Here is a 27,764-nt window from a genome sequence, read left to right on the forward strand (position 1 = left end):
TTTACAGTCAGATTTTTTAATTTAATTGTTTAATATTTATAATGTAATTCCCTAAGCTGTTACATGGATTGTAAGTCATATACATTTCATAAAACATGTAATAAACTATGGATGAACTAACCCTACCCCCTGTGGGATGGTCTCTGTCCTTGCCCGATTTCGCACGACCGTGGTCAGATGATCTCTCATTGGCTATTTCGACTCTTTAATCAAAACGGCTCGACTCTGATTGGTCGCGGTGTTAGCCACATGTCAACCCCAGCCAATCGGGAGACACCTCGAGGAAAAGCAAGGTACGGATGTACAAGCGTTAGCTAGCTTAATTGTTACTGCTGCTAAACACAAGCAGGAGCTTGGTACAGTGTATTTCAGAGTGTTTAGGTACAGTTTTCTCAATACAAACACCGGTTTACATACACAGCTCTAACTGGGGATAGTATGGACAAGTCAAACACAGTTACTTGCACCGCTCCTGTGAACATAGCTGTCATCAAATACTGTAAGTAACGTTAACGACATTACCTTACCTCGACTTATGCTTCAGGTGGTTTAGCCATTGGGTTTAGCTCTAGGACGCTAAGATATCTAAATACTGTCTAACATTAAACAACAATAACGTTACATGTATTTCTTGTATGGTGACTTGTGTATACTGGGCATTTAATGGGTGGATTAAGTGTCGAACATCTTCAAGTCTGCTTCAATCTAATAATACCTCAGTTATGCACTTTGTATAAAACTTACTTTTCAGGGGGAAAGAGAGATGAAGAATTAATTCTACCCATTAACTCCTCGTTGAGCGTCACATTGCATCAAGACCAGGTATTTAAGTAAACAGCAATGTCATCAGTCAGACTATGAAACATTTATCTTTATCAAGTGTTGTTGCTCCTGTCCAGAGCAGCCCCGAATATTTTCTCAAAAGCCCCGAATCTTTTAGGTTTTTAAAGAAATCAAATATGATTGAGTAAATGTTCTTCTGTTCGCTTACTATTCAATTCAGAGCATTGAAGACCCCATTTACTCGGCCATTTACTTGATTTGCAACTAGAGCAGCCCATATTATTATGGCATTTCCATTCAGATGTAGCAGATTTGTCAGCTAAACATTCATTCTGTGAAATGTACTGCAGCATAGTATAACAAACATAGGTTTTAAGATTAGTAATTCTCTTTATTCCATATTCCTACTTTACCTATGTTATGTAACACAAAAATAGTAACATCTCACTTTTTAGGTGGCAGGAGTGAAAATTTGTCATTCTCAACATTTGTTGTGTTATGGTTTCAGAACGTTAAAGACAGTTGTAGAACAATTAGATACAAACTAGGATGTAGGCTCTACAGGATGATTTTTTTTCCTTGGCAACTATCATGTTTTCCCTAAATGATGTATAGATTTTTAGGTATTCTATTATCAATTGGCTTGAAAATAGTTCATATAGCTGCTATAAATGGAGAAAAAAATCTTTCCAATGGAGCATGCCCCGGGACCCCCTAAGTTTGTGCTGAGCCCAGAATGTTTACAACATCTGGCTCTGACCCTGGTCACTTGTGCTATGTCATGCATTTTGTAGTGACAAACTTTGTAGCAGAGCTGGCGTTAGAATATAGTGTCAACATTTGTGTGGCATTGTCCCTGTAAAAGGTATCTTTGAAATATTGAAACATAGCAAGATAGTACAAATGCATGATTCTGATTGTAGAAAATATTAACCTTTTCGTTGAATTATGCCTGGATAATGGGTAGCATACATGTTGTCATTTATGATGTGCAGATCTTGAGGCTAAAGTTTTTTAATCTGGCTTTGTATCAGTGATTAGATTTCTACAATTTGATATAGATCTGTCTTGTCTTCCACCTTCTATTCAGCTGAAAACAACTACAACAGTTGCAACCAGCAGATCATTTCAGGAAGATCGAATATGGCTAAATGGCAAAGAGGAGGACATAACCCATCCTAGACTACAGTCCTGTCTGAGAGAGAGTGAGTCCTGTCTGTTTTATTTGTCCTCTTAAAAAGCACAGAGAGGACAACAACTGTGAGTTTGAGAGAGCGCAGACCACCATATCCTTTTTCTGCGTGTTCTGTATTTAGTTCGACGACTAGCAAGGAAGAGAAGTAATGACGGGGACCCCGCTTTGGATTCAACTTGTTTGTCTCACAAAGTCCACATCTGCTCTGTAAACAACTTCCCCACTGCTGCCGGGCTCGCCTCCTCAGCTGCTGGATTTGCTTGTCTAGGTGAGAATGTGCCCTAAACTGATGCCACTAGAGTACTCATTTTATTGGAAGCACAACAGCTGATCTTAGAATAAGAACAGTTCAAACGTGTGTGCCCATTCTTCAATAAACCATGTCTATCTGACATTTGATACATTTCCATTAGGGGTGTGCAAAAAAATCGATTCACATTCGTATCGCGATTCAAGCTCTACCGATTCAAAATCGATTCATAGAATTCCAAAAATCAATTCATATATTCTTTTAATTGTATGTCTACTGCAATCATATGGGAAAAGTAATAACATTTACATACTGTGAATCGGGTTTTTTTAAGATTATGTTTTTGGGCATTTTCAGCCTTTATTTGGATAGGACAGCAGAAGACATGAAAGGGGAGAGAGAGAGTGAGAGAGATAGGGGGGGAATGACTTGCAGCAAAGGGCCGCAGGTCGCAGGCCGCACTCGTAATTTCCATTTTACCCAGTCTCTTCTGCTCTTACTCCCTCTTTCTTCACTGTGTTGCAGTTTATACTCTGGCTCGGGTGTTTGGTGTAGAAGGGGAGTTGTCGGCCATTGCTCGGCAAGGCTCAGGCAGCGCATGCCGTAGTATGTATGGAGGGTTTGTCCAATGGATCATGGGACAGAAAGACGATGGCAAGGACAGTCTAGCCCAGCAGGTGGAGCCGGAGACTCATTGGCCTGAGCTCAGAGTCCTTGTACTAGTGGTAAGTCAGTTTGTGTGTGTTTGAGAGAGAGACAGAAAGAAAAAAAAAAAAATGATGTGAGTCACTTATATCTTGGCACATTCGTGCTCTATTGTGAAGGTCACATAATATTTTTTACTTCTATAAATGGCAATATCTTGTGCAACATGTAGAGCAAGCATCTTTACTAGTGCACACAATGCACACTTTAATTGAAAAAAGTAAAAAGTTATATCAATCAATGCACTTTTTCACAGGCCAGTGCTGAGAGGAAGCCAGTGGGCAGCACCTCTGGGATGCAAACCAGTGTACAAACAAGCTGTCTCTTAAAGGTACTTTGTTCAGTTATATTATTCAGTGCACTCACATTACTCTCAATACTGTTGAGGTGAGTAGTTCATTTACACTGTATTTAAAGCTAACTTGTTGTTACTCACAAGATGGTCTATGTCACTCTTTTCTGTGTGTGCAGCACCGGGCCGAGTCTGTCGTCCCAGGCCGGATGGCAGAGATGATTGAAGCGGTGCGAAGAAAGGACTTTGCTGCATTTGCTGAACTAACCATGAAGGACAGTAACCAGTTCCATGCAACCTGCCTTGACACATACCCTCCCATCTTCTACCTCAACAGTGTGTCTCAACAGGTTATCAATTTGGTGCATCGGTATAACAGACACTACGGGGAGATAAGGGTGAGAAACTTTATACTTCTGTATCTCAGAATAGCAGAACATATCAATGTAGTCCTTCTGGTGTAGTGTTGGACAATGGCACAACTCTGACAATTAAAGAAAGCAAATCAAATGCAGCCTGCATAAAGAAATAGAGTAATAAATGGAAACATGGCTGCTTTAAAAGTTAGAGAATCATTAAAAAAAAAAGTCCTGTCTCAGTTATGCAGTACATGATTTGTAGTTATAGAGCTAAAACATGTAAACTACAAACATACTTAAAAAGTTCTTCCGATCGTTTGTGGCAGTGTGTATGTCCTATAATAATGTACTCCATATATCATGTATAACTGTAGCCACCTCGCTTTTGTATCACTGCTATTAAATGGATGCTCTTTCTTTCTTGTGCTAGAAATGTGCCTCCGTTCATGCAGCTGAATTTCTGAGATGGTGTAATGAAGATGTGAAACTTGTGGGGTGTTTTTTTTTCAAACTCTTTATGTGATGGTCACGGTCTGTTTGTTCCCCTCTAGTTAGCTTACACATTTGATGCAGGACCAAACGCTGTGATCTACACTCTACAGCAGCATGTTCCTGAGTTTGTTCAGGCAGTTGAACATTTCTTCCCCCCAGAGACAAACAGAGGACAGTGAGTTGACAGTTAACCGACTTAATTTGCTTTAGCTCTGCATAATATGACTGACATACAAACTAATTCATTCATCTAAAAATGTGATTTATATACATAAATACACAATGATATATGGGTGGGGTTTTTTGGGCTCCTTTACACAGTTGTTTATTAAGGTGTTTGCTTTCAGCCTCTTTGAAATGAGTCATTAAATGTTTCTTCCTTCTCTGCAGGTTTATTCAGGGTCTTCCAGTTAACCGTGTTGCTCTTTCTGAGGAGCTGAAACAGGCAGTTGGTCTAGAGCCCATGCCAAAGGGAATAAGCTACATAATTAGTACCAAGGTACACATATACACGCAGATGTTATCACTCTGTAGCTCCGTTGTTTTTATCAGTTCACTTTAAACCGCAACTGAAAATCAGTGTTATGTTTTTGATTTAAATGTCTTGGTGTGTCTATCTCAAGGCTGCACATTATTCAGTAGAAAATGTAATGTATAATTGTCAGATTGCGAGACACCTTCGATTTATGTCACCATTTCCTTTTAACATTTCCCTTTAACGCAACTTTGTGTTGCACTACTTCAGTTGGAAATTGTGGCACATATTGTGCTATACAGTAGTTCCTCTGCTTCACGCAGTCTTTGACCTTTGAATGTTTTATTAAACAGGTTTAGACTTTATTAGAACAAGCTTTTAAAATTGCATTTTTACATGATAACCCACAGGCAGACTTACGGATGAGGAGTTATTTTGTATAATGATCTTTTCTCGTTTTATGTTTAAGGCTGGACCAGGCCCTCGTGTTGTGGAGGATCCCACTCAGCATCTACTTGGATCTGATGGGTTGCCTAAGAAAACTGTGTGATGCCCTGCAGCACAAAATGGACAAAGTTCCACTTAGCAATAACGAAGCCAATTCACCAGAGATCAAATCTGCAATTAGTCATATGTAACTAGGTTTTTACAATCACAGCAACACCAGATACCTTTCTTACAGTTGTGGATGTTCATATGTTGGCCTTGAATTATCAAACTACTGGTGTGCCTCTCCTCAGCTCTTTATTGCTCATTTCTCAGTACCTACAAGTGAATACTGTTTCAGAGGTATTTGATTACCTGTTTAGTCGTAGACATGATCATGTGCTCCACTTTGAGGCGGTAAATAAATAGACATGCTGGCACTGCCAATGTGCACCGAACAATGAATACAGTTTAGAACTGCAGCTGCAGTGTGCTCTCTGAGTACATCTGAGTACATGCTTATGTCTATGAGGTTTTGAATTTATGTATGTATCAATGTATTTAAGGAGGGAGTTATAATTATGGTCACTTTATTGTGTTTTCATTTTTCATCTTGTGAAAACACAATTTCAGACTTACTACAATACATACGTAAATGATGTCAATTTATTCTGTAACATTAAATGAAATATATTTTAGTCAATATAATTGTTTATTGTTTTGTCTTTTGCCATTTACGGATTCAATCTTTTTTTTTCTCTTCTGTTGTCTTCTACAAGTGAGAAGACAACAGCTGAAAAGCTGGTTCGACCTGCCCTGCGGCCCTTTGCTGCACGTCATCCCCCCTCTCTCTTTCCCCTTTCATGTCTTCATCTGTCTTATATAAATACATTCTTAAAATGCCCCCAAAAACATATGCACAGTGACCAGTACCAACCAATTTATTCACCATTGTGGTTTAGATCTTTAAAATCAGGCAGAGACCAAATCTCTTAATTTGAAGTATTGTTGAAGGCTACTCCAAGTGAGGGGAGCAGAGCACATACAAGCTTTCTTTCCCAGTTCAGTCTGTGCACTTGGAACAGACAACAAAGACCATTTCTTCTGATCTTAGACTGTAACTACAGTTAGATTTCTGTGCAATCAAAGTGCAGTATAATGGGCATTTACCCAGAATGGCTTTATAGATGAATAAGTACCATTCTGAGCCTATGAGAGTACAGCATACAATGATGAGTGAGAGCTTTACAGTTTGTAACAAGTCTCAGTGCACTGTGATATCCAGTACTCAACGTTAAAACAATATGTAGCCCAATAAGCACTACAAATGTGCTATAACTCTTTTGTTGTCTTCCCATCAGTCTGTTTTGCTTGTTTTATAAAGTATAAATTATCACCCAATTCTGTTACATCTTCTTAGCCAACTTCATTCCAACATATCACAGCTAGTTTTACACTTTTTTTCAATAAACCTAATTCATATTAAATTATGCCTAATTTTTGAGTTAAAAAGAAATTATGAATTATTTTTGGTTAGCCCCTCCTCCCACTGTAGTCCTGCACTATTCGGAAATGACGACTGAAACGGGGATTGGGTAACGTACGCCCTGCCTCCCAGCGCGCGCGCGCACACACACACACACACACACACACACACACACACACACACACACACACACACACACACACACCTCACATCTCGTAAATACATTTTCTTCCTTGTAGAAGCAGCCAAAGCTGTGAGTTTCTGTGTAGTGAGTTCCAGCAGTTTGCAGAGGGCTGTTTAAGTGAACGCAATGGGGAAAATAGAGTGGGCGATGTGGGCCAATGAGCAGGCTCTGGCTTCAGGACTCAGTGAGTACAAAAACATTTTCTAGAGATACATTTTTTTTTTTTTTTACAGAATTATAACTGTAAAGTCATGCCTGTTTTAAATATAAATGAAACCGCATTTCAGAGTCAAGTCGATGTACAATTTAACATAGGCTTGTCTCTTTGAGTGAAATCATAAAAAAAAAGTATGTTGTTTGTTAATAGTTTTAATGTTCTCTTCCTTCTTTCAGTTCTCCTCACTGGAGGCATTGTGGGGGTGGCTGGACAGTTCAGAGGCTGGCCGTTTGCTGCTTATGCCGTGTATCCTATTATACTCTGCATAAACCAGAACAATAGAGTTTGATCTAAAGAAGTGAGGCTGAAGTTGTGTCTTTGTATACATGTTCGCTAACCAGTTTCCAGAGTCCCACTTCAAAAGGTCTACTATCAATAATGTGACATTTCTTTACCAACACGCTGCTGTTTTTCAGCCTTTATATGACAGCCTTTTAGTATAATTGCATGCTGTGTAAGAATTCTTAAATCAAAAGCCTAAAAGTAAAAATGTGATATAGGGAGTTGAGTAAATTAAAGCCAGTACCGGTATTTACTTTTGCCAAGTTAAATTTCAAAACTGGCCTAATAATTCTATTTAACCAATATATAAGTCTCAAATGTTCCTGCTTGGGGTATAGCTGGATAAATGAATCATTACAGTTTTTCATTAGTCAAAACACAACATAGTAGAAGTCGTTTTTTCATTTGATATTCTTCACCTATTCTGTGTATATTCTCTTTTATATTAGAAACAATCAGTCCATCATGTTCAATACCTACTGAACCTGGTCATGGTCACAGCTGTTCATTTAAATCATCTTGCATGTCCTATCATAGTCATTATTTGGCTTAGTGAAGATTGTGAGATGAAACAGCCTTGACAGATAACTAGTGCTGCTGGGGTGTTTGTGTGTCTACTTGAGTACCCCAGAAGCAAGAGGGCCAAGGGCACAAGTGTAGAGAGAACGTAAGTGATGTCATTTTCTTTAAATATTTTTTCAACATGTAGGCTGTACTTTATTGAGGTTCTGTGATGCTTGTCAGTGAAACTTATTGCTCCCTTCTGTCTTTTGTTTTCCCTCAGGGGCCAGTACTGCTTCACCGTGTGTGTGAAATCCTTTGGGCCAGTGACAAGGAACTATTATGTTAGAGCTTTTTTACACGCTGCGTGAGTTCATTATATCACCTTTGCTAGACAGCATTCCTCTCATTCAAAGTCAGTCCCTCCAACAGGAGACAAATGCCTTGTCATTATAGTATTTGATCCTCACATATACATTTCTCTCTTTGGTAGAATCTGTGTACCTGGAGGTTTTATGCTTGCAACTGTCCTCGGGTGTGTCTGCCTCGGCATTGCTAGCCTCATCTACCTTGCAGTAAGTTGGCAGCTTTTATCGCATGAAGTGGCCAGCTGACAGAAACAAGGAAATGGCAACAAGGAAGAGATTGTTTCATTACTGGTACCTCTGTTGAGACATGGCCGTGCACTTATGAAATCTGACTAGGGGTGTGCCTGAATTCTTCAACAGTACTAGATGTGGCAACCAAAGTTTTAAAGCTTTCCAGGCTGCACAGTTCATCTAATTATAATTATGCTTAACTTAATCTTACTCTAGCCAACTATTACTAACTTGTATTCTTTGTCATTTTCTTGCTTTCTAGGCAGCTATCCGAGGTGAACACTGGGAGCCCATTCTTCCACAGAAGGAGACTACTCGAAAGACGGACGCAGTCAGTGTGAGGAATCCTCCGGAGATGCCACCACCGAGACCTCCTCCCGAGGTGCGCAGGAAACGGGTAGACGACCTGGAGGGAGCAGCCTATGAAAACCCCATCCCTGTTAGTGACAAATGAATAGTGAAGCTAGTGACTGGACTACATGTTGGGTCCACACCATACCGCAACCTGTAGAGAAATACATTGAAAACAGAGAAAATTGTTTCTTATAGAGAACTGAGAATTCAAAGGAAGATGAGTAAAGTGAATTTTACTTTTGAACAAAAAGACATGCCAGAGAAGATACAAAAGTTGTCAAGTCAAAAGACTGTAGGTGATGTAAATATTGTCTACTGTTGTGCAAACCAATACCTTGTTTCTGTTCCAGCAACCATACTGCATATTTTTTAAGCTGTGTTGCCACCACTATTGTGTTGCCATGCATAGATCTTACAACATATTGTATTATACTTACACTGTGTTCTTAACCCATGTATTAGTGTATTTCTTGAGGGCAACTGATCAAAATAATTTAGGACAACATAACACAGTTTGCTAGGATTAAATTGACATATTACATTTTTGCTGTATCAGGCTGATAATATACATTTATTATATTGTGTCTGTACTTGGATGTTTTGTAAATAAAACCCTTGAGCCCCCTGAATCATGATCTGTCCTGGGTTTGTACTTTCAGATGTCTTATTTTACATGTTTCTTTTGGATGGCTATTTTAAGTAATGACATTTGCAACTTCCCCCTTTCACAAACACACAGAATTTCAATACATCAGAATTTCCCTTTCTCATCTCAGGTGTTTCTTTGCTCTCGTAATTTGTCACATCGCTATCCTTTGTTGGCTTATGGTGGAAACAATGGGTGATTAATACATCTGGCTGGTTTTCAGACAAGTTCAGCGTGTCGGTCTCCTTTCTATTCTTATGTCTCCAGATTTTCTTGTTGGTCACAGCTGACCTGCTGAGCAGCTGAAGTCTGTATGGATACCACAGAGGTGCAATGATACTTCCTCATTGTGTTTTGAGGGGCTGTGACATGTGAGACACAGCACCAATGTACAGCTTTAATTGGATTTACATTATTATTATTATTACTATATATGAATGCCTCTTATGCATACTTCTAAGTAATATTTCTGTAGTGTCTTGTGTTTTTTTAATTACCATTAATCAACACAATAAGATGTAGTTTTCTAAATGTGTATTTTCCAGCTTGTAGTGCTGAGCTCATAATAAAAATGGAATATAAGATGTGTCTGTCTTGTTCAGGCAGTTTTATTTAGGTTAATGCTGCCACCTTCTGGTGCATGAGAAAACTACACACAGACTGAGTTGATTTGGAGCAGTATTTAGAGTTTTAGGCAAAGTGAGGCAAAAACAAGTTCATTCATACAGCACAATTCATACAGTGAGGCTGTTTCAAAGCATGTTTAACTTTAGAAGAAATAAAAAAATAGACTATACAATACAAATTTCAATGATAAAAACTCAAAGTGCATCAACGAAATGCCTATTTAGAAAGACTTAAAAATATGAAAGAGAAGGGAAATTATAACATTCTCAGAACTTAAATAAGTGACAACCACCAACTGAAAGGCAATTACAGTTCCTATATGCTAGGACTGTATGAGTATGAATACTACTGTCTTTATGGTTTTACTTATACTGTGCCTCCTATTATTATTTGCTTGTGATATTTGACACGTTTTATCTGATTGCGCCAATTGTTTACATGATATGTCTTTGTATGTATCAATTGCTGGCATTGTGTATTTCCTACTATGCACCTTGATTGTCAAACATTTTAGCTCTTCATCCTATACTACTCTGTTTAACTGCGTTATGTATCATTTGCCTTCTCCTGTTCTTATTTTGCATATTGTCTGTTTAATTGTTATTTTAATGGATAATTTAATATTTGACCCTAGATAAAATAGTTGAAAATTAGACCCTTGGCTAACATTGGCACATTTACAGTGTTGCTGGATTGAAACCTTGAAACCTAAAAATACAAATACGCTCCATAAAAATGAATGAATAGGTTCCTCATTGATGCAATTTCCCATCTATCCTGTGGAGGGCAGAGACAACACCGGAAGCGTTGAAACATTTAGGAGAAGAAGAAAAACAAGCCAATGGAATTGATTCCTCGTTTGTTTGCTGTGTCTGTCAGCTAACTAAAACTACTTTAATCGCAAGTATTGTCGTGTATGTGTCCCATGAACAGTGGACAATGTCTACCCGTGCCCTACGAAGGCTCAAAGGGAAACAGCGGGGTCAGGAGGCCTTGGACCTCGGGGATCTAACTTTGGGTGACAGCCCGGAGGAGCAGGCTGCGGGTGAAGAGGAGCAGCTGGACACGGCTAATAGCAAAGCCAGCAGCCGAAAGGCAAAGAAAAACAAGGCTCCGAAAAACGTCAGCAACATTTATGAATTGGTAAGGTGACGGTGTAATTCCCCAAACTAACTAACTAGCTAGCTAACTTACATGTTACTTTTAACATAACGTTACGTTTTTCTTCCGGCAGATGATCTCAGCGAGCTCTCTGTTGATAAACCTAGCTAACAAGGTAGCCGCGTATAGTTAACATTAGCTCGTTTCTCTGCTTATAACTAAACTAGATACATTACGTTAAGGTTAAAGTTAGCTAGCAAGCTTTCTATCGCTTTAGAAAATCAATGGGAAGTAGTCTACAGCACCAACCTGAAGAAAACGCTGACAAAACGGGTCCAGTGTAGGCTACTGTACAGCGCAACAGCATGTTTACTAACGTTAGCCTTTTAAATTGTATTCTTAAAGTGACACAAAATAGAGACATAGAACGTTAGCTAAAAATCTGCACATGATGCAACTTGTCTGTCCTTCTCTCTTTTTTTGTAAATACAATTATCTATTCATTTTTATCAAATGTTGGACAGATGGAAATGTTCAAAACTAGTAGAATTGATTTGTGGATTCGTACAAGCCTTGCTTTTGACCAAGCTAATATCAATATGTAGTGACACTTGAATTGAAAGTACGTAGAAAGAGTTATTCTCATTAAAATTTAACTATTAACTTTAGGTTGTTGTGTTGTAATTGTTGGAGCTTGTATTGCAAGACACATTTCCGTGTCTACGGACAATAAAGTGCTATCTATCTATCTACAATTGATTTGAGCAGTCATGAAACGATATGTGCTTAGCTAGTGTTAGGAATCCAAGGATCACTGTAAATCTAGACATCACCTCGCTATTATATCAAGCTGAGATATACTTTACATTAACTTTTTAAAAATCATAATGCATGACTGAATGAATCGATGACGTTTTTTACTGTGTAAAATCAAATTATCAATTATGCAGGTTAATATTAATAGTTGTCACAACAGTAAGCTCATTTAATGTATGAGCGGTTTACATCAAGACCTATTAAATCTGTACCCTAATCTTACTATTTATTCACGCCACAAACCATCCACAAGCTATGGTTTACAACATTGAGTATGTATTTCCTTTTTCTTGTCATCTTGAACACACAGATCTTGTCCATGAGTAGTGCTTGGCATTGGATTGTTGTAACCGTGACATGATTTCAGGAAGAGATGATGTTGTCTTGATGTTGAAGTCTGTTGCGATGTTCCATCTAGCTATGGGGTTTTTACTCCCTTTTAGCACTGCTTTACCCAACACACTCTCTTGCCACTGTCACATTTTTACTAGATTGGTGATGCAGACAATGAGGCAGAGAACATCTCACCTGATGAAGAGGCAGAGAAACCAGATGGAAATAAAACAAGTGGCACGGAAAAGAATGATAACCCAGGCATTAAGAAACCAGATCAAAAGCAAGATAATGCATCTACAAAGGTAAAGGTGAAGCAATGTGAGAAGGATGTCTTTCTGCGATTCTCTGATTTGACTCTCTGATTCTTCTGATCTAAATTTGCATATATTACACTGTCATCTCTCTTAAACAGTCTTTATCTGGAGACAGAGTTAAAAAGAAGAAGAAAAAGAAGAGGACGAAGGTGACACTAGAAGGTGGACAGGTAAATTTGTTGAAAAGGGATTCTATAACTGCACTGGTAAGACATTAAATACAATAAATAACAATAAATGATAACCCACACTATATTCTTAAAATTAATGACCACTTTATTAATATTTTTGTTAGCATTCATTACATGTAATAAAATCCTTTTTACTGATAATAACACTCTTGCAATCACTCCCCAGAAACTACACACACAATATACAAAATGTAGCTTATTTTGGGAAGCGAACAACAAACAGTCACACTCTTTATTTATTTATTTTTTTTAATTTTTTTAAATGATTTTCAGGAGGCTGTACCAGAGGATAACATTGATTTATTGCTGGAAAACCTGGAGCAGACCAATGGTCTGAGTTTGCAAAATGAGGATTGCGGAGGCTCTGACAGAAGATCTGTGCTACATGTGGAGCACAGGTGAGGAGCCCAACATCTTTCATGGTCACAAAATAGATAGATTCAGATCAGATATCTTGGTCAGTGGTCCGTTCAGTTGTCTCACATACTATCACTATAATATACTGTACATGTCTGTGTAATTCCTAATTTCCACCATGTGGGGGCACTTGGCTCACACAAGAAAAGCCAACTATTTGGAGTCTGTCTGTCTCAGGAGATGCACTGCATTGAATCAACACAGAATTACAAAAGGTTAAAACTTGTTGAAATATGTTAAACATCTGGCCACACGACCCTTGATGTCAGAGCAGATTATTTCAATTAGCTGTCAAAGGCAAATTAGACCTGTGTTGATAGCAAAAGCTAAAAAACACGAAGATGTTTATCACTGATATGTACTTTTCTTATAATCTCCACGGAAACCTTATTTGCCACAATTTTTGTTCATGGCAGAAGATACCGTTAAAATGTAAAGGTTGACTTTGCTAACCTTAAAACAGGCAGAATATTCTGCACACTGACAGTCAAAAATTATGAGGCTTGGATTGGGTGTCCCACTGGTATGATTGGTTACCTAATCTTGCCTTCCATATGTTAACTATTTGTTTAGTTTGTTGGTTGATGGTTATCAGTCAATATGTCAATGTTGCCTCATTCTTAATGTGACAACAATTTTAAATCACTATTGTGACTGGTTGCCTATATTCCTTTTTAGATTTCAATTCCAACCTTTGTAATGAAGTTAGATTTTTTACTGAGTTACTGTTTATATAGCCTGCATGAAACAACACAGTAGAAACACGGGAAGTATCTAAGATGCACTTTTAGTAGTCCTTCTTTGGGACATTGTAGTTTCACTACGGCAGACCCACATCAATAACATCCACCGTTGCATAATTACAGAGCCGTGCAGTTGGATTCTTTTAGCACCACAGTTGTCTTTTTCTAAGTCCTTATGAATTCTGTTTTAATTGACCTCATGATGTTTTCCATCGAGGTCAAGAAAAATATTTAGGAAAAGGCACAGGACTTATTTTATTTAATTTTTTTTTACTATTCGACGGCAGCCCCGGAGTAACGCATCTAAAATATCTAAATCAAACAGCCCCTATGTATCCCTTAGAATGTGTTTCCTCAGCTAGCCCACTTTGTCATGTCGCCTGTAAAGATCTGAATGTCCTTTTCTGTGTCAATACATTAGGAACCTCAACCCAGAGACAGAGCTGAAGAGATATTTTGGGGCTCGAGCTGTTCAGGGGGATCAAAGGTAAAAAGAAAAGTGAAAACGTTTTGAGATTGTTCGGCTTAAAATTGCCCACGTCGTCTGTATGTATGCAGTATACTCTCATGCTTTTTGACAGACCTCGTCAGAGAAACAGACAGTTTCACCGTAGCACCTGGATGACCAGTCCTAAAGACAGCTGGCCTCGCTTCAGCCGCCCAGGTAGGCGTTTCCTCACGGTCAGGTTTTTTAAATGAATCATTTCAGGCTGAAACTGACTGTAGACATTTTAATGACTGTCCTCTTTGTTGATATTATGAGCTGTTGCACAAAACAGTAGAATACTACAATACATAATGTAATATTAGCTATTTTGACCCCAAATTACTCCTGTTTTTCTCTTAATATACTGTATGTTGTTTAAAAATGAAAACACAATTGGCGTCATGGGGGCTAAGTGGTTTTAAGATTCATACACCAAAACACAAACGCTTATGAAACATTTATATGCCTCCGCACCAGTTATCCGTCTGTCCCATTCTCGTGAATGCAATTTCTCAGGAAGGCCGTGAGGGAATTTCTTCAAACTTGGCACAAACTCAAGGATGGACGGATTAGAATTTTGTGGTCAAAGGTCTAGGTCAGTTTAACAAAATTATGAAGTGATGACATTTTATATACCCAAAAGTTCAAAAGTCAACTTCACTCTGACATAATGTTCCGCAATAATGCTTTTCCTGGCATTTTTTTAACGCCATAACTCAGGAACAGAAGAGTAGATTGTGACCATATTTCACATTTGGTCTGATACTGAATTGCTGTCACTAGTCTTGAAACTATGGTAACTGTACAGATCTTCTGTGCTGCCGTGTTAAAGATGTGTGTGAAGCATTTTAGAATTTAAAGCTTCTTTGCAGCAACATCCATATTTGAAGCATTGTTTTCATTGCTACAACTTTGTGTTCCTTCAGAATTGGCCCTTTCATTTCTATGATGTGAACAATACAAGGAATTTGGGTTCCGTTTCTCTAAATTAACTTGCACTCTAATATAATACTCTAATAGACAAAGCAGAATAAGAACAACAAAGTTTAACAAAGTCAAGTCAAATCAATTTTATTTACATATCCCTATATCACAATTAAAAAATTTGCAACATGGGGCTTCACAATCTGTTCAGCGAACCACATCCTCTATCCTTAGACCCTCGACTCGGATGAGGAACAACTCACAGGCTTTGATCTTGTCCCTCCTTGTGTCTGCAACGATCTGCCAATCTGTAACAGCTTATTGTAGAGAAGGTGAGAAGCGTTATCCAAGATGGCTTTGTCCCTCGTCTTCCTTTCCACCACTGCCAACACACTCTCCTGTTCCAACCTGATCACCCAGCTGGCCTTTCTTGACAGCTTGTTGAGGCTGCTGACCTCCAAGCCTTGATGCCACCACCCTTAGCATACCAAGAAGAAGAACAGAGCACTGGCTACTACAGACTGATAGAAGATCTGCAGTAGCAGTTGCATTTCTGTTGAATCTCCTCAACAATAACCGTCTGCTCTGTCCCATCCTAAAGAGGGTTTCAGTATTGTGAGTCCAGTCCAGTTTTTAATTAATTTGGACCCCAAGATACTTTTATGAGTCCACCCTCTTCACTTCCTTTCTCTGGATGACAACTAGCACAAATTCCAGTTCGTCTGCTCATTGATTTAGCTGATAATGAGCTTCAGGTGATTGCCGTTGCACCATGTGAGGAAGCTTTCTATCAGTCCTCTGTACTCCTCTGGTAAAAATTGTCTCTAAGTGAAGACAGCATGTTTTCACTGGAAATGATTCACTGGAATCATGTAGTGATAATTTCCCATTGGGGATCAATAAAGAGTATAACTAATTAAATTATAACTTCCATTTAGCTGAAAAATACACACTGAAAGTATTTTAAATTCTTCACTTCATATGTAATATGAGTCATGGACAGACATGGATGTAAACTGCCACTTGACTGGTTGGCGGAGGCATACAACCGCAAAGCAGTAATTCTTCTTACACTATATCAATTGCACAAGCTCCGTTTGTTATGTACTCTTGCTTATTCAATTAATGTGAATTAAATATATCTTCTGTTGTGTCTTCCTTTTATATGTTGTTCTTAACTCGGTTTGATGTCTCCATAGGAATCTCAATGACCTTACTGCAGTCAAAGGATGGCATTCAGTTCTTCACCTTTGAGCACGGTCGGGACTACCAACAAGTACAGTTCAAGTTCCTGGATGCTGTCGAGTCCATGGATCCCAACAACATTGTGGTAAAAAAATGTCTGCTGTGCAGTTTGGTGTCAGTGAGTTTGATGATGATGTGGTAATATTTTAAATCAGTCACCGTCAGTATTGATGTTTCCAGGGATGCATTAAAAAATCAGTGATATGAGGTTGCAAGAATGGTCACGTAACATTGCATAGCCAGTGTTATCTATTCTAGCCTTTTTAACCATTGAAGCGGCATGAAACGATTATTTTGAATCATCAACTGACAACTGCAATTAAAATAACCTCAGTCTAAGTCATATAAGACTGTGTACCTAAAACCATAGGAGAGAAGTAATCGTTCAGTCCCAATGAGCACTGCAGTTGAGAAAAAACAAATCCATCCACCAAACTTAAAATTCTGCTGCCCGCATCTTTTGTGTGGTGAAGTTAGATGTAGAGCTTTGTCGTTATTATTCATGTGTTTGTGTTATTTTACAGTTAAATCCAGGCCAATGGCAGTTTGCCTGTGTTTGTGTGTAGACATAATGAGAAATCTACAGTTGCAGAGATAGTGTAACCAGATGCATTTAAAAAAAAAAATTTGACTCATGTCTTTTAATCAAACTTCTCCTGTTGAAAGCTGACTTTATGTCTCACTCTGTCTATCTCTTGTCAATTTGACCATTGTCTCTCCTCTTTTTCTATCCAGGCATTGCTACAGCTCAACCCCTACCACATTGATTCCTTGCTGCAGCTCTCTGATGTCTGCCGCATACAGGAGGATCAGGAGATGGCCAGGGATCTCATCGGTGAGGATCATAGGCTCCTTCTGTAAATCACATCAACTCTAAACCAAAGACTGTTAATGTATTTAGCGTCCAGCAATGACCCATACTGATGCTATTTGTTGTATTATTGCATGGCGATGATTTCTTCCTATATATTCTTAAGCTATTGGCAAATAGTAAACCTAGACCAAATTGTTCCTGGCTCAAGAAGAGCTCCTTCATTTCATAATTTTTATCAACTCTATATTTTGGAGTGTTAGTTTCATCAGTGTATTGCTAGAGCATGGTGTTAACTTATAAAAATGACTCAAGATGTTGATATGAGATGCAAAAAGGGCTGTAGTTAAATAGTAACTGATGATTGCAAATTTTTTATCAGATTATCAAGCTTAATAATTATGGTTACTTTAGGGCTCAGCGTCAGTGGGCTTTTGGAAGATGTAAACCAACCAGACAGCCATTGTTAAAAACTCAAAAGTTCTTTTTATTAGTACATTTATTAGCACAGGCCCTCTCCTCAACTGGATAACTGATATTATTAATGTAATGTAGAAGACTAGAAGGATAATTTAACAAAGGTTTTTTTTATTCCCTGGATAATTTAGATTTGTGTAATACAACATCAGGATGCAAAGCCCTGCTGGTGAGGTGATTGTCGGACAGAGCCCAGCACCTGCAACGTTATATATGTGTTTAGTACTGCTTCCTGTTCATTGTGCCCAGTTTTCTGATTCTTCAGTGACATTTTTTGTTGTGGATATAAAGAAATTATGATTTATTTATTTTTTCTTTCTTCTCAGAGCGGGCCATGTACAGCTTTGAGTGTGCCTTTCATCCTTTATTCAGTCTGACCTCGGGTACCAGCAGACTTGATTATCTGCGACCCGAGAACAGGTTGGTCATTTTTTCCCCTCTTTTTTTGCTTTTGTTAGACACCTTGCTTTTGTGAGACAACTCTAGATTATTGTTTATAACTCTCTGTTTGCAGGGCATTTTATTTGGCTCTTTATAAGCACATGATGTTCCTGGAGAAGAGAGGATGCCCACGGACGGCTCTGGAGTACTGCAAACTGATCCTGAGGTACAAAGGGAAAAGCTTGAGCACTGGGAAAGACCAGCTATATAGTTAAAGGGAAACTGTCATATTGTTACATACAGAAAACTCCACACACATCTCCATGGTGTCTTTATGACTAACTCATCTACTCCGTTTCCATTATCTCTGAACACCGCTCTATTGCTAGAAGGAAGGGGGCAGTTTAGACTGTCTTTTCTCTCTGTTGTGTCTGTAGGTTCTAAATTGACATCATATTGAATATTATTGCATATTATCACATGCTAGCTAAACAAAAAGAACTCTTCTTTCCCTAAATAAAGTAACCACCAACAGCAGTCATCAGACTTGGAAGATAGTCTTCTAAGACTGTTAACAATTAGGTTTGTATTCTGACAGTGGTTATTCTTTTTAGGCACAGGGGGAAGTCCAAAAGTAACTTTTTGTTTGTTTTGTGACATAGTTATATGTTCTATTCCGTGATTCCGAGTGTGACTACTTATAGCGATCAACGATGCCCCCCCCTCAAAATAATGTATAAGGTGGTAAACAATTGAACATGTGTTTCAGACAAGACCTTCCAAATTCCTTATGTGCCATTTTATTGATGACGAGATGTTCTTTAAATACGTTGAATGCTTTCCCCCATTTAATAAACTACAACAGGGATATAGTGAAATACAGGCTAAGGCTAGATGAAACATTGATAAAATCCCAAAGCAATATAAATGTTAAAATCTCATTACATAATATAGAACCTTCTGTATCCCAATCACTTCAGTTAGGCTTTATAGGGCCGTTCCCTGGCACTGTTTATAGCATAGCTTGAGCTTTACAACCTAACTACCTAATGGTCAGTTCTTATCTATGACTTTCATCAAACTCTGGCTTCCTTACTTAATGACAGCTATGTTCTGGCCCTTTTGTAAAGCAACAGTGTGGGAATGAAAGATGACAGCTGTCCCTCTCTTACCAGCAGTAAATAAATCACTGTCGGCTTAAAATGGCAACATGAAGGATAACAAAATCTGTCTGAAGAACGGTCTCACATATATGATGTGATTTACACTGTCAATCGTGTGTTTTAGAGAAAAGAAACAATAGTTGGGAGTATTAAATGCATCATGGTGGATTTTTGATGCTGTCTGGTTTCTGATGTCCTATTTATTCTTTTATTTAAAGGTGGAGTCTAACAAAAAGTGTATTGGATTCGAATTGCAAATTCAGCGATTATCTCCTCAAGTTCTGCTAGCTGTCAGTTCTGTGTGCGCGCTAATAAAAGGTGTTCATTCACAGCCCTGGCTCTGTAAATGGGAAACAAACAAAGTGGCACAGCACTAATCCATTGTGCTCGTGCACAGGAAAGGCCATGGATGTATAAGAGAGGCAGTGGGAGCAAGAGGGACGGTAAATCTGGCACATGCTGAAGGAGCTGTTACAGCAGGGGCGTATTTGTTTGGGTGTTGAGTTCAAATATCAACAAACTTTTTTTTCTTTCTTTTTTTAAGGACAGAACAGTTTGTCACACAGGTTCTTTTTAATGTTACACCCTGGAGTGTGGGATGAGAGTTGTAATTGTACTTGGTTTCAGATATGCCTTAGTATTCATTTGCATCTGTTCTTGTCTGCCACTCTTTTAATTAGTTTGGACCCAGACTCTGACCCACTTTGCATGCTCCTGCTCATCGATTTCCTGACGCTGCGCTCCAGAGAGTACCAGTCTCTCCTCCAATTACATCAGGACTGGGAGGTAAAGTGTGTGTGTCAGTGTGTGTGTGTCAGTGTGTGTGTGTGTGTCAGTGTGTGTGTGTCAGTGTGTGTCAGTGTTAACGTTTCAGTCTGATACAGAAATGGTTTGTTTTTGTGTTGCAGGAGCACAGAAATCTTTCTCAGCTGCCAAACTTTGCATTCTCCACTGCACTCTGCCATTTCCATCTCAGTCAGCAGGAAGATGTGGACCCTGAAGAAAGTGACAAAGAGAGACACAAAGCTGACCAGTTGCTGCAGAATGCTCTCATCATGTTCCCCGGAGGTTAGACTCTTAGAAATGAACCACTTCTAGTCTGAATATTTAGACATGATGCCCTTCAGTCACTTCACATTGTTTATGGCATGAATAAAAATATACTATATTACCTCTTTTGCACCACCTGTCAGGTTGTCTAATCAGTGTTCAACCCTCCTTTGGGAAATTTAAACCAAGCCTGTCAACAGGGGTGTCGGACTGGGGGACTGGTATACCAGGGCCCTCATGTTAGGAGGGCCCAAAAAGATGCTAGAATGAATAGCTGTGGATGCGGGGAGGGGCCCATAGAAAATGCCTTTCTACAGGGCCCAGAATTTTGAGCTACGCCCCTGCCAGTCAACATGGGTATATCCCTGGTCATGACAATTCAGAGATCACCTGGGTCAGCCCTGTACTGGACACATACTCCAGTCCAAAAAAATAAACTCCAGTTGTATACCATAATAATTTATGTTTTGTAGCTACTTGAATTTGTCATTGTACAGTAGGCTGAGAGAAATTATGCTTAATTTGAGTTTGTTTCGTTCTAAAATACAACTAAATAACCATCAAACACTTACCAGATGATTTTGTACAGTACTAATTTCTCCTCCTCTGCATATTATTGCAGCAGCTGGAAAAGGAAGTAGGTTACTCTGTTATCGATTTATGACTATTTTAAGACGAGAGGAGAACATTTTTGTTTGATTTCATTAAAAGTAAAGTTGGGCTTTCCTGTCTGCTTCACGACTCATATTAAAAAGAGACAGAGGGAAAAAAGGGAGAGATTCGCGCTCCCCGGCAGCCGAACTAAACTGCAGTCTGCAGACGGGTGACTCGTGCCAGAGAGGGAGTAAGAGCGGCGGTGCCGAGAGAATTAAACAAAACGTGTTTTTTATGCGTTTAACGCAACCACTGCCAGCGGATTGTTCGGAAATGAATTGAACCTTAACCTGCCTGTTAACATCCTTACAGTCTATGGTGAAAACCCAGCATAAAGCACAGTGAGACAACATTTAAGTTGTTGTTTTTTTCAAAGTGTGCGGCGACCGTGGGCCGCAACCTGTGATGACTGCCCCACTGTCGTTTTCAACCAGTTACATAATTTGTCCCGCACGGCTGGTAGTGACCCAGGTCGTGCGTAATTTACAATGAAATCGAGCCTAGTCTACCCTGATCAAACCCACCTCGCTACCTGGGTCGTGAAGCTGCGTAGATCAAGGACGGTTACCCCATTCAAACACACGGTCGACCTGGATATAACCCTGATTGAGCCATTGATGTGAAAGGGGGATAAAATAGTAGGGATTACTTGCCATTCACATCAAGGAAGTTGTACATATGTACTTTCACCTACTTATGTTGCTGTAAATGTGTTTCCTGCAGTCTTGATTCCTCTACTGGATCTCTGTACTGTGCAGCCAGATCCCACTGTCACCTCACATGCCTTCTTTGGCCCAACGAGCCAGATAGGGTAATGGATGCTCCCTTTGTTTTTTGAAGTTTTGCAATGAATCCATTTCAATGTATCAATTTAACCACATTAATTTATTTGTAAATTCAAACAAATTCAATACTGTATAGTTATTAGTTCAACCAATGTATTATATTATTGCTATGAATCTTTTCATGGCCTTTATTTCTTTACTTTTTTACTTTTTTTTGCTTTTCCGTTATGTTAATGTTACCCTAACTTTAAAAAACTTATCCTACCCTCTCTGTCTCTAGGCAGCCCCCAGCCCTGGCTGAACTGACTGCTCTGTATGTGGGGAGAACTCACAGCCTGTGGAGGGAGGCAGCAGTAATGCTGTGGTTGGAAGAGTCTGTGAAAGAGGTGCTGCGTCGAGTTGATGCCAAAGACCCCCTGGTGGAGGACTGCCAAAACAAGTAAGATCTCAATGAGCTGCTCTGCTGCCACAGTTCTGTGCAATTATGCTCCATATGTTAGCATAACTTCATCACTCTGTTTTAGGAGAAAGCAAAGGTACCAGAGTGCACCAAGGAACATCCATCGTCATGTCCTCCTCTCTGAGATCAAAGAAGCCACATCAAGTCTGCCTCTGGTAAGAAACGATCAGCAACCACAAAATAAAAAACACAATTCACTTCATCCACAATGTCCGCAGTCCACTCACCAATAGACGATAGAGGTGTAATGGACATCTAAAGGATCACAATCTTATCAATTTTCTTATGCACTTTTAGGTTTTTCAAATCCTAAAAAGCCAGAAAATTTTAATGAATACATAATCACACTACAAGAAACACGTGGCCTCCTTGACTGGAAAATTCTACCACAGCAGAGATATTAACAGAGAGACCAGACAGTTATACAAGAAGCATATAATCTGTGCTCTACATAGAATCCTCACAAAGACTCCAATGAGGGTCTTAATGTGTAATTGTTGGGTTAACAAAGATGATAAAATTGGGCTCCATAACTTGGTTCCACACCTGGCTTTTAGGTAGTACAGTAGTATCAATAGAATGCTGATCACCTCTTTAGTATTCATGCATCTCTGAACTCATGCATCCCTGAGGAGGTGAATCTAATCTTGTGTATTTGTTTGATACCCTCAGGAGGTGACCAGTCAGCCTGTAATGGGCTTTGACCCTCTACCCCCACTGGACTCAGTGATGTCATACACCCGACCAGAGAGGTAATGGAGGAGCCATACAGCTGTGCACATGAAATACCATTGTACAGTCAAAGGAGACTCACATATTGTGCTTTACAAACAAACAGGCTTTTATATCCTCAATTTGCTTTTACGCTATAATAAGACTTCTGTGTGTTTTTGTGTACATATAGGCAGCACGTTGGTGCAACCAATGAGAGTACATTGTCGCTGTTTTTCCGGTCTTTGCTGCCAAACTTCAACTTTCAGGTGAGTTGCACAGATCAGGCAAAATAGCTCTGGCAGGAAATAGGTCTGGGAAAATGAATTGATCAGGGGTTGTACAGTGCATGGGGCAAAAAAAAAACAAATTGATGTCTTCCATGGAAAAAAAGAAGAAGGGCAAAACACCTTAAAACTGAATTCACATATGTTATTTATATTATGCTTCTTAGCATCTTAGTTATAATTTGTGAATTTGAGCAAGTTCCTCCTCAACATAACTGTAGTGATGTCATCTAAAGACGAATACTGGTGCTGCTGCATTGAGGTATAATAAAAACTTCTGTGAACTCTAATGAACAACCCATGGTGTGGATGTGGGCACATCATATGATTAATAGCTGTAAGCACTATATTCAAATAAAACTCACGTAACAACTTGTGTAAGCTCACAGTCGGTGAATGATTCACTATGAACTGACCTGCTCCAAAGCAACGGAGTAACTGATGAAATGATCTTCATGTCCTAAATTTTTTTTTTTATTGAGTTTACTTTTTCAAAATCATTGAATGAGCACAGCGTTGATTGTGTTTATGGTTGGGGTTTTTATTTAACGATTACTAAAATAACACACTGTGCTAATTAATAGCAGGACCCTCCAGGGCTGGTGGAAACATAAACTGGTAAAAGTTCTTGGAAAAAATGTTATCACACATGCTTGAATGATGGAATATTTCCCCCAAAGACTCATGGTTACCCTAAGGGGTTGACAACTGCAAAAGATGAAAGAAGGCCTATGACCATGTGACAGTTAATTCTGTCCACCATTTCCCAGTGCCACTGAAGAACAAAACAATAACAACATTCATGAAGTGCAAAGTTGTTTGGACCTTGGCTTTGCTGTCTCTTTTCCTAAAAATGGTTTATTTTTATTATTCTTTAATTTGTAGAACCAAGTCAAATTTACTTCCCCATAATTATTGAGGGACATTTTCCCAATCTTGACTGTTACCTGTATTTATAGGAACAACATCCATTGAATAATGTTAGTTAAGCACATTCCATTTTTCTGCTTACACTTGAACATCAAACAATCAACCATTCCCACAATAGCTGGCCTTTATTGTGATGGCTGAATTTTGCTACGCTGTGCAGGTATTACTGCAGCCTATATTTCAGTTGGAAATGTTTTAAAAAAGAAAATTGAGTGCAACAGACATCAGAATATGTGGCTCATCTTTGTCTTCCAGATGCTACCCTTGTGGACTCATGTGACGCACATAGGAAGTTTGACAGAACTTTGTGTTTGAGACTGCACATTTAAAAGAAAGAAGTGGATTATTTAAGATCTTTTTGTCAAAGAAGTGGCTGTTACTTTGAGGCTACCTAGCCAGTGAAGTGGACTGGAAAAAATGCCTCCTTTTTATTTATTTTTTTATTTGTAGAAATCCACTCCGTTAACCAGACTTATAATTAGGTTTTGAATTATTTTAAAGCAATATAATGGTCAATTTAAGTTGGTGATTACATAACTTAAACTGCTCCAATTCTTGAGTCATCCTTAGTACATATTGTCCTCAGCAACAAATGAGTGTTTGCTCTTTCTACTTATTCACTCCACATCTTCAACACCACAACTTTGATGTTTAGGCATGAGGACTTGTGGGACATCCAAACGCACACTTTGTAACTGATCTGCGTTTTTGTCATATTTGGCAGGTTTCAGCCCCATAATAAATATGGTCAGGCGGTATTTGACTTATCTGACTTTTCTAAAAAAAAAAAAAAAAAAATGCCACCAATCTTTAGTATATCATCACTGTTTCAGAGATGGAGAGCGATGTAAATCTGTGGTGTTTTACAGCATCAACGGATGACTTTCTAAAATGTTCCAAGAGGAAAAGCCATTCAGGAGCTTGTGATTTCATCATATGTTCTCACAAAATTCAGGGACCGACTGTATAAATCAAGTCTCAGCACTGTATAATAACATGTATATAGATGTATATCAATATTTTAATGTGAGTAAGTAGGTTTTTATACTGCATTTCAGCCTGAATGGTACAGTCTCGTCCACATGCATGAGCATGTGGGTGACATTTTTGCCAATGGTTTCACAATATTCTACTGATCCACGGGTGGCTGTAAGGCAACAAGAAGTGCAACAGTGCACCCGCAAAGGCAGGGAAGAAGATGTCAACCTAGTAAACCTGGATCTACACAATGCACAATTCATGCATTTTATTTACTTTAAAAATCTGCTTTGCAAATGTTTTATATGGAAATAAACCCATTCAACACATTTGTAAGACCTCCAGGATGCAGACATTTTGTTTAGTCGAGCAACACTGAATGTTGTTGTGAAAGCCACTATGTGTAGCATTTGAAAATGTTCTGACCTCAGCTAAAAAAAAAAACCCCGCTGTGGCAGATAGCAATGTATTCGATGAATAGGCTGAAAGCAACAAATAGACTGAACCCATTTTCAACTGGGCTTTCTATTTTTCTAAACTTCCTGTGATAACAAAATAAATGTCTGTAATTGTCCATAAAATTGAGTAGTGAATAATATTAAGAGTCAAAGGCTTCTTGGTGCTGGGAAAGGACTTTGATGGTGCCAGACCAAGCACAGAAAACGTTTGTGTGGTTTCTGTCCAAGCGGGGCTAAAACAAGTGAGCATTAAAAAGTTTGATAATTGAGTTGCAACATGAATGTTATTTAAAGAGTTATATATTTAACTCATCATGGGTCTTTCAGTCCACTGCCAGTGTCAAACCAATTGCAGCCACATTAAAATACATACATCAGGTACACCCACACATTGAACATCCTGTGGGTCAGCTATACATGCTTAAAGTTAACAGATGGGCCCGAGGCATGTTTCCATTAGGACAGTTCCATCCATCCTGATCATGTTATCCACTTATGTAGAGGAAGAGATACAATATGGATAATGGAAATGATGTTAAGACTAGGGAAGATACGCTGCCTTGTTGTTCTTTTACTGAAATACAGTTACATATCTGCAAGCAACAAAATGTTGTCCTATAACACAACCCTAAATTATCCTGGTATTGTTCTGTTAACGTTGAATGTTGTATTGTGTTTCTAAAACCATCGTCAACGTACTTTAAATGGGATCGTTTTGTGCTAATAACTTACTAAATAAAATGGAAAAACCCTAGGGCCAAATCCTTATGGTCTGACAGCTTTAAGTGTCTTCCAACGCAATAAAGTGCTTCCAGCGAGGTGAGACTGTGGAACCCGTAGTAACTATTGCAGGATTTTCTTAAAATACCCTTTGAAAAAAATTATAAAATAGAAGAAAAGTGCAAGCACTGACATAGCTAATACTTCTATTTTATAATTATAATATTGTGATAGCCATGTGAGCAATTTACTGTCTATGAAGGTGACACAGTCAAAGGGAACAAATTGTCAGTTTGAGAAGGCCAAATGCTAACATGATGGGTACTTAATAATTGTATAATAATAATAATAATAATAATAATAATAATAATAATAATAACGATAATTGTGTATGAACTGATGCCTCTTTTTTTTTAATAAGGGTGGACCGAGGCAGGAGGATGACATGGAAGTGGCTCGAGCCGGACAGGAGCTGAACCAGGAAGTGAATCGTCTGATGGTGGCAATGAGGGACATGCTGGCAAACATCAGGTTTCAAGAGCCACCGAGAGAGGACAACCCCTACAGAGATGAGGAGGAGTGGGACTGAGAGAGGAGGGAGACAGAGGTGGAAAAAAATGACATGAAAAATTTAAATATTTAATGGTGTTTATAATAATTAAGAAGACATGAAATGGGACTACTGAATAGTAGTTTGTTTTAATTGTCAGAATTTCCGAGTACTAAAGTGAAAAGAAGAGATGGCTTGGTGTTACAAGCCTGTCCACTTCTCTGCTTTAGGGGCATTGATTAAAAAAATAAAATAAATTGACTCTGGAACAATCCAGACAATTATGAACATGGGGAACTTTGTTTCCAGAGTCTGAAAACGGATCTCTTATGAACCTGTTGTGTTGCTGAAGTTGACAGTGTTATTTGTAATAAACATTTAGCAGTTCCAACATCTCCAGTCATTGGCAGTAAGCAGCACTTACACATAATCGGCGCTACTGTTCTTCTGGTTTCTGGGTTTCAGAGAGTTTTTCATGTTTATAAACAATTAACTGATTTATGAAATAAGAACAAAGTTGAAAACCGTTCTTATGTTGAGTGGAAGTTCTGTATCACAAATTTAAAATGGCAGCACTGTAACGTTTCTCAGAATCTGAGTTTTTATTCCCTTTGACTTTAGGCCACCAGCTCTTGTCACTTAAAACGCATCGTTAGGAACTCCGTTCAACACTTTGGTTAAATTCTGAGCCAGACAAGCATTTTGTTCTGGGATTTTGTGTTGGGAATAGCACATATTCAGCAAGCCATACCCTTCCCTTTAAGTCTTTAAACACAAACTTTTTGTTCATTTTTGAAACCCACCCAAACATTTTGAAGAAATTAAGTTAAGTTTTTAAAGGGATGCTGTAACCAAAATCATCTTTTCTCTGCTGAAAAAAAAAATATGTTAATTTAAACAAA

General features: G+C 38.6%; 3 protein-coding genes across 3 annotated transcripts; all 3 read left to right on the plus strand.

The window, feature by feature from the left end:
* The first annotated feature begins 281 nt into the window (after nucleotides 1-281).
* Nucleotides 282-5,685, plus strand: mvda (mevalonate (diphospho) decarboxylase a). The gene is made up of 10 exons (XM_039794074.1): nucleotides 282-499; nucleotides 752-822; nucleotides 1,874-1,988; nucleotides 2,100-2,246; nucleotides 2,754-2,953; nucleotides 3,190-3,264; nucleotides 3,405-3,623; nucleotides 4,136-4,251; nucleotides 4,467-4,575; nucleotides 5,021-5,685. The coding sequence occupies exons 1-10, from the start codon at nucleotides 439-441 to the stop codon at nucleotides 5,099-5,101; spliced, it is 1,194 nt and encodes a 397-aa protein (XP_039650008.1). The 5' UTR covers nucleotides 282-438; the 3' UTR covers nucleotides 5,102-5,685.
* Nucleotides 5,686-6,675: 990 nt separating this feature from the next.
* Nucleotides 6,676-9,229, plus strand: LOC120555400 (cytochrome b-245 light chain). Its single transcript, XM_039794075.1, has 6 exons — nucleotides 6,676-6,831; nucleotides 7,041-7,110; nucleotides 7,739-7,813; nucleotides 7,931-8,014; nucleotides 8,141-8,222; nucleotides 8,509-9,229. Exons 1-6 carry the CDS (start codon nucleotides 6,774-6,776, stop codon nucleotides 8,698-8,700), a joined length of 561 nt encoding a protein of 186 aa, XP_039650009.1. The 5' UTR covers nucleotides 6,676-6,773; the 3' UTR covers nucleotides 8,701-9,229.
* Nucleotides 9,230-10,677: 1,448 nt separating this feature from the next.
* tcf25 (transcription factor 25 (basic helix-loop-helix)) lies at nucleotides 10,678-27,250 on the plus strand. Its single transcript, XM_039794076.1, has 18 exons — nucleotides 10,678-11,016; nucleotides 12,282-12,428; nucleotides 12,539-12,610; nucleotides 12,905-13,029; nucleotides 14,213-14,278; nucleotides 14,373-14,455; nucleotides 16,402-16,532; nucleotides 17,183-17,282; nucleotides 18,062-18,155; nucleotides 18,250-18,342; nucleotides 19,960-20,065; nucleotides 20,188-20,347; nucleotides 21,707-21,794; nucleotides 22,049-22,207; nucleotides 22,293-22,383; nucleotides 22,901-22,980; nucleotides 23,133-23,208; nucleotides 26,734-27,250. The coding sequence occupies exons 1-18, from the start codon at nucleotides 10,813-10,815 to the stop codon at nucleotides 26,899-26,901; spliced, it is 2,043 nt and encodes a 680-aa protein (XP_039650010.1). The 5' UTR covers nucleotides 10,678-10,812; the 3' UTR covers nucleotides 26,902-27,250.
* The last annotated feature ends 514 nt before the right edge of the window (nucleotides 27,251-27,764 follow it).

This window comes from Perca fluviatilis, chromosome 3 (genome assembly GCF_010015445.1).
Source record: "Perca fluviatilis chromosome 3, GENO_Pfluv_1.0, whole genome shotgun sequence".
Classification (NCBI taxonomy): domain Eukaryota; kingdom Metazoa; phylum Chordata; class Actinopteri; order Perciformes; family Percidae; genus Perca; species Perca fluviatilis.

Excerpts from the sequence above, each read along its gene's own strand:
- LOC120555400 (XM_039794075.1), top strand. The coding sequence starts at position 6,774 with ATGGGGAAAATAGAGTGGGCGATGTGGGCCAATGAGCAGGCTCTGGCT. Across the intron at positions 8,015-8,140 it reads AGAGCTTTTTTACACGCTGC|AATCTGTGTACCTGGAGGTT; the intron begins GTGAGTTCATTA and ends TCTCTTTGGTAG. Across the intron at positions 8,223-8,508 it reads CTAGCCTCATCTACCTTGCA|GCAGCTATCCGAGGTGAACA; the intron begins GTAAGTTGGCAG and ends CTTGCTTTCTAG.
- tcf25 (XM_039794076.1), top strand. The coding sequence starts at position 10,813 with ATGTCTACCCGTGCCCTACGAAGGCTCAAAGGGAAACAGCGGGGTCAG. Across the intron at positions 17,283-18,061 it reads GATGGCCAGGGATCTCATCG|AGCGGGCCATGTACAGCTTT; the intron begins GTGAGGATCATA and ends CTTTCTTCTCAG. Across the intron at positions 22,981-23,132 it reads TCATACACCCGACCAGAGAG|GCAGCACGTTGGTGCAACCA; the intron begins GTAATGGAGGAG and ends GTGTACATATAG.
- mvda (XM_039794074.1), top strand. The coding sequence starts at position 439 with ATGGACAAGTCAAACACAGTTACTTGCACCGCTCCTGTGAACATAGCT. Across the intron at positions 500-751 it reads CATAGCTGTCATCAAATACT|GGGGAAAGAGAGATGAAGAA; the intron begins GTAAGTAACGTT and ends CTTACTTTTCAG. Across the intron at positions 3,624-4,135 it reads GACACTACGGGGAGATAAGG|TTAGCTTACACATTTGATGC; the intron begins GTGAGAAACTTT and ends GTTCCCCTCTAG.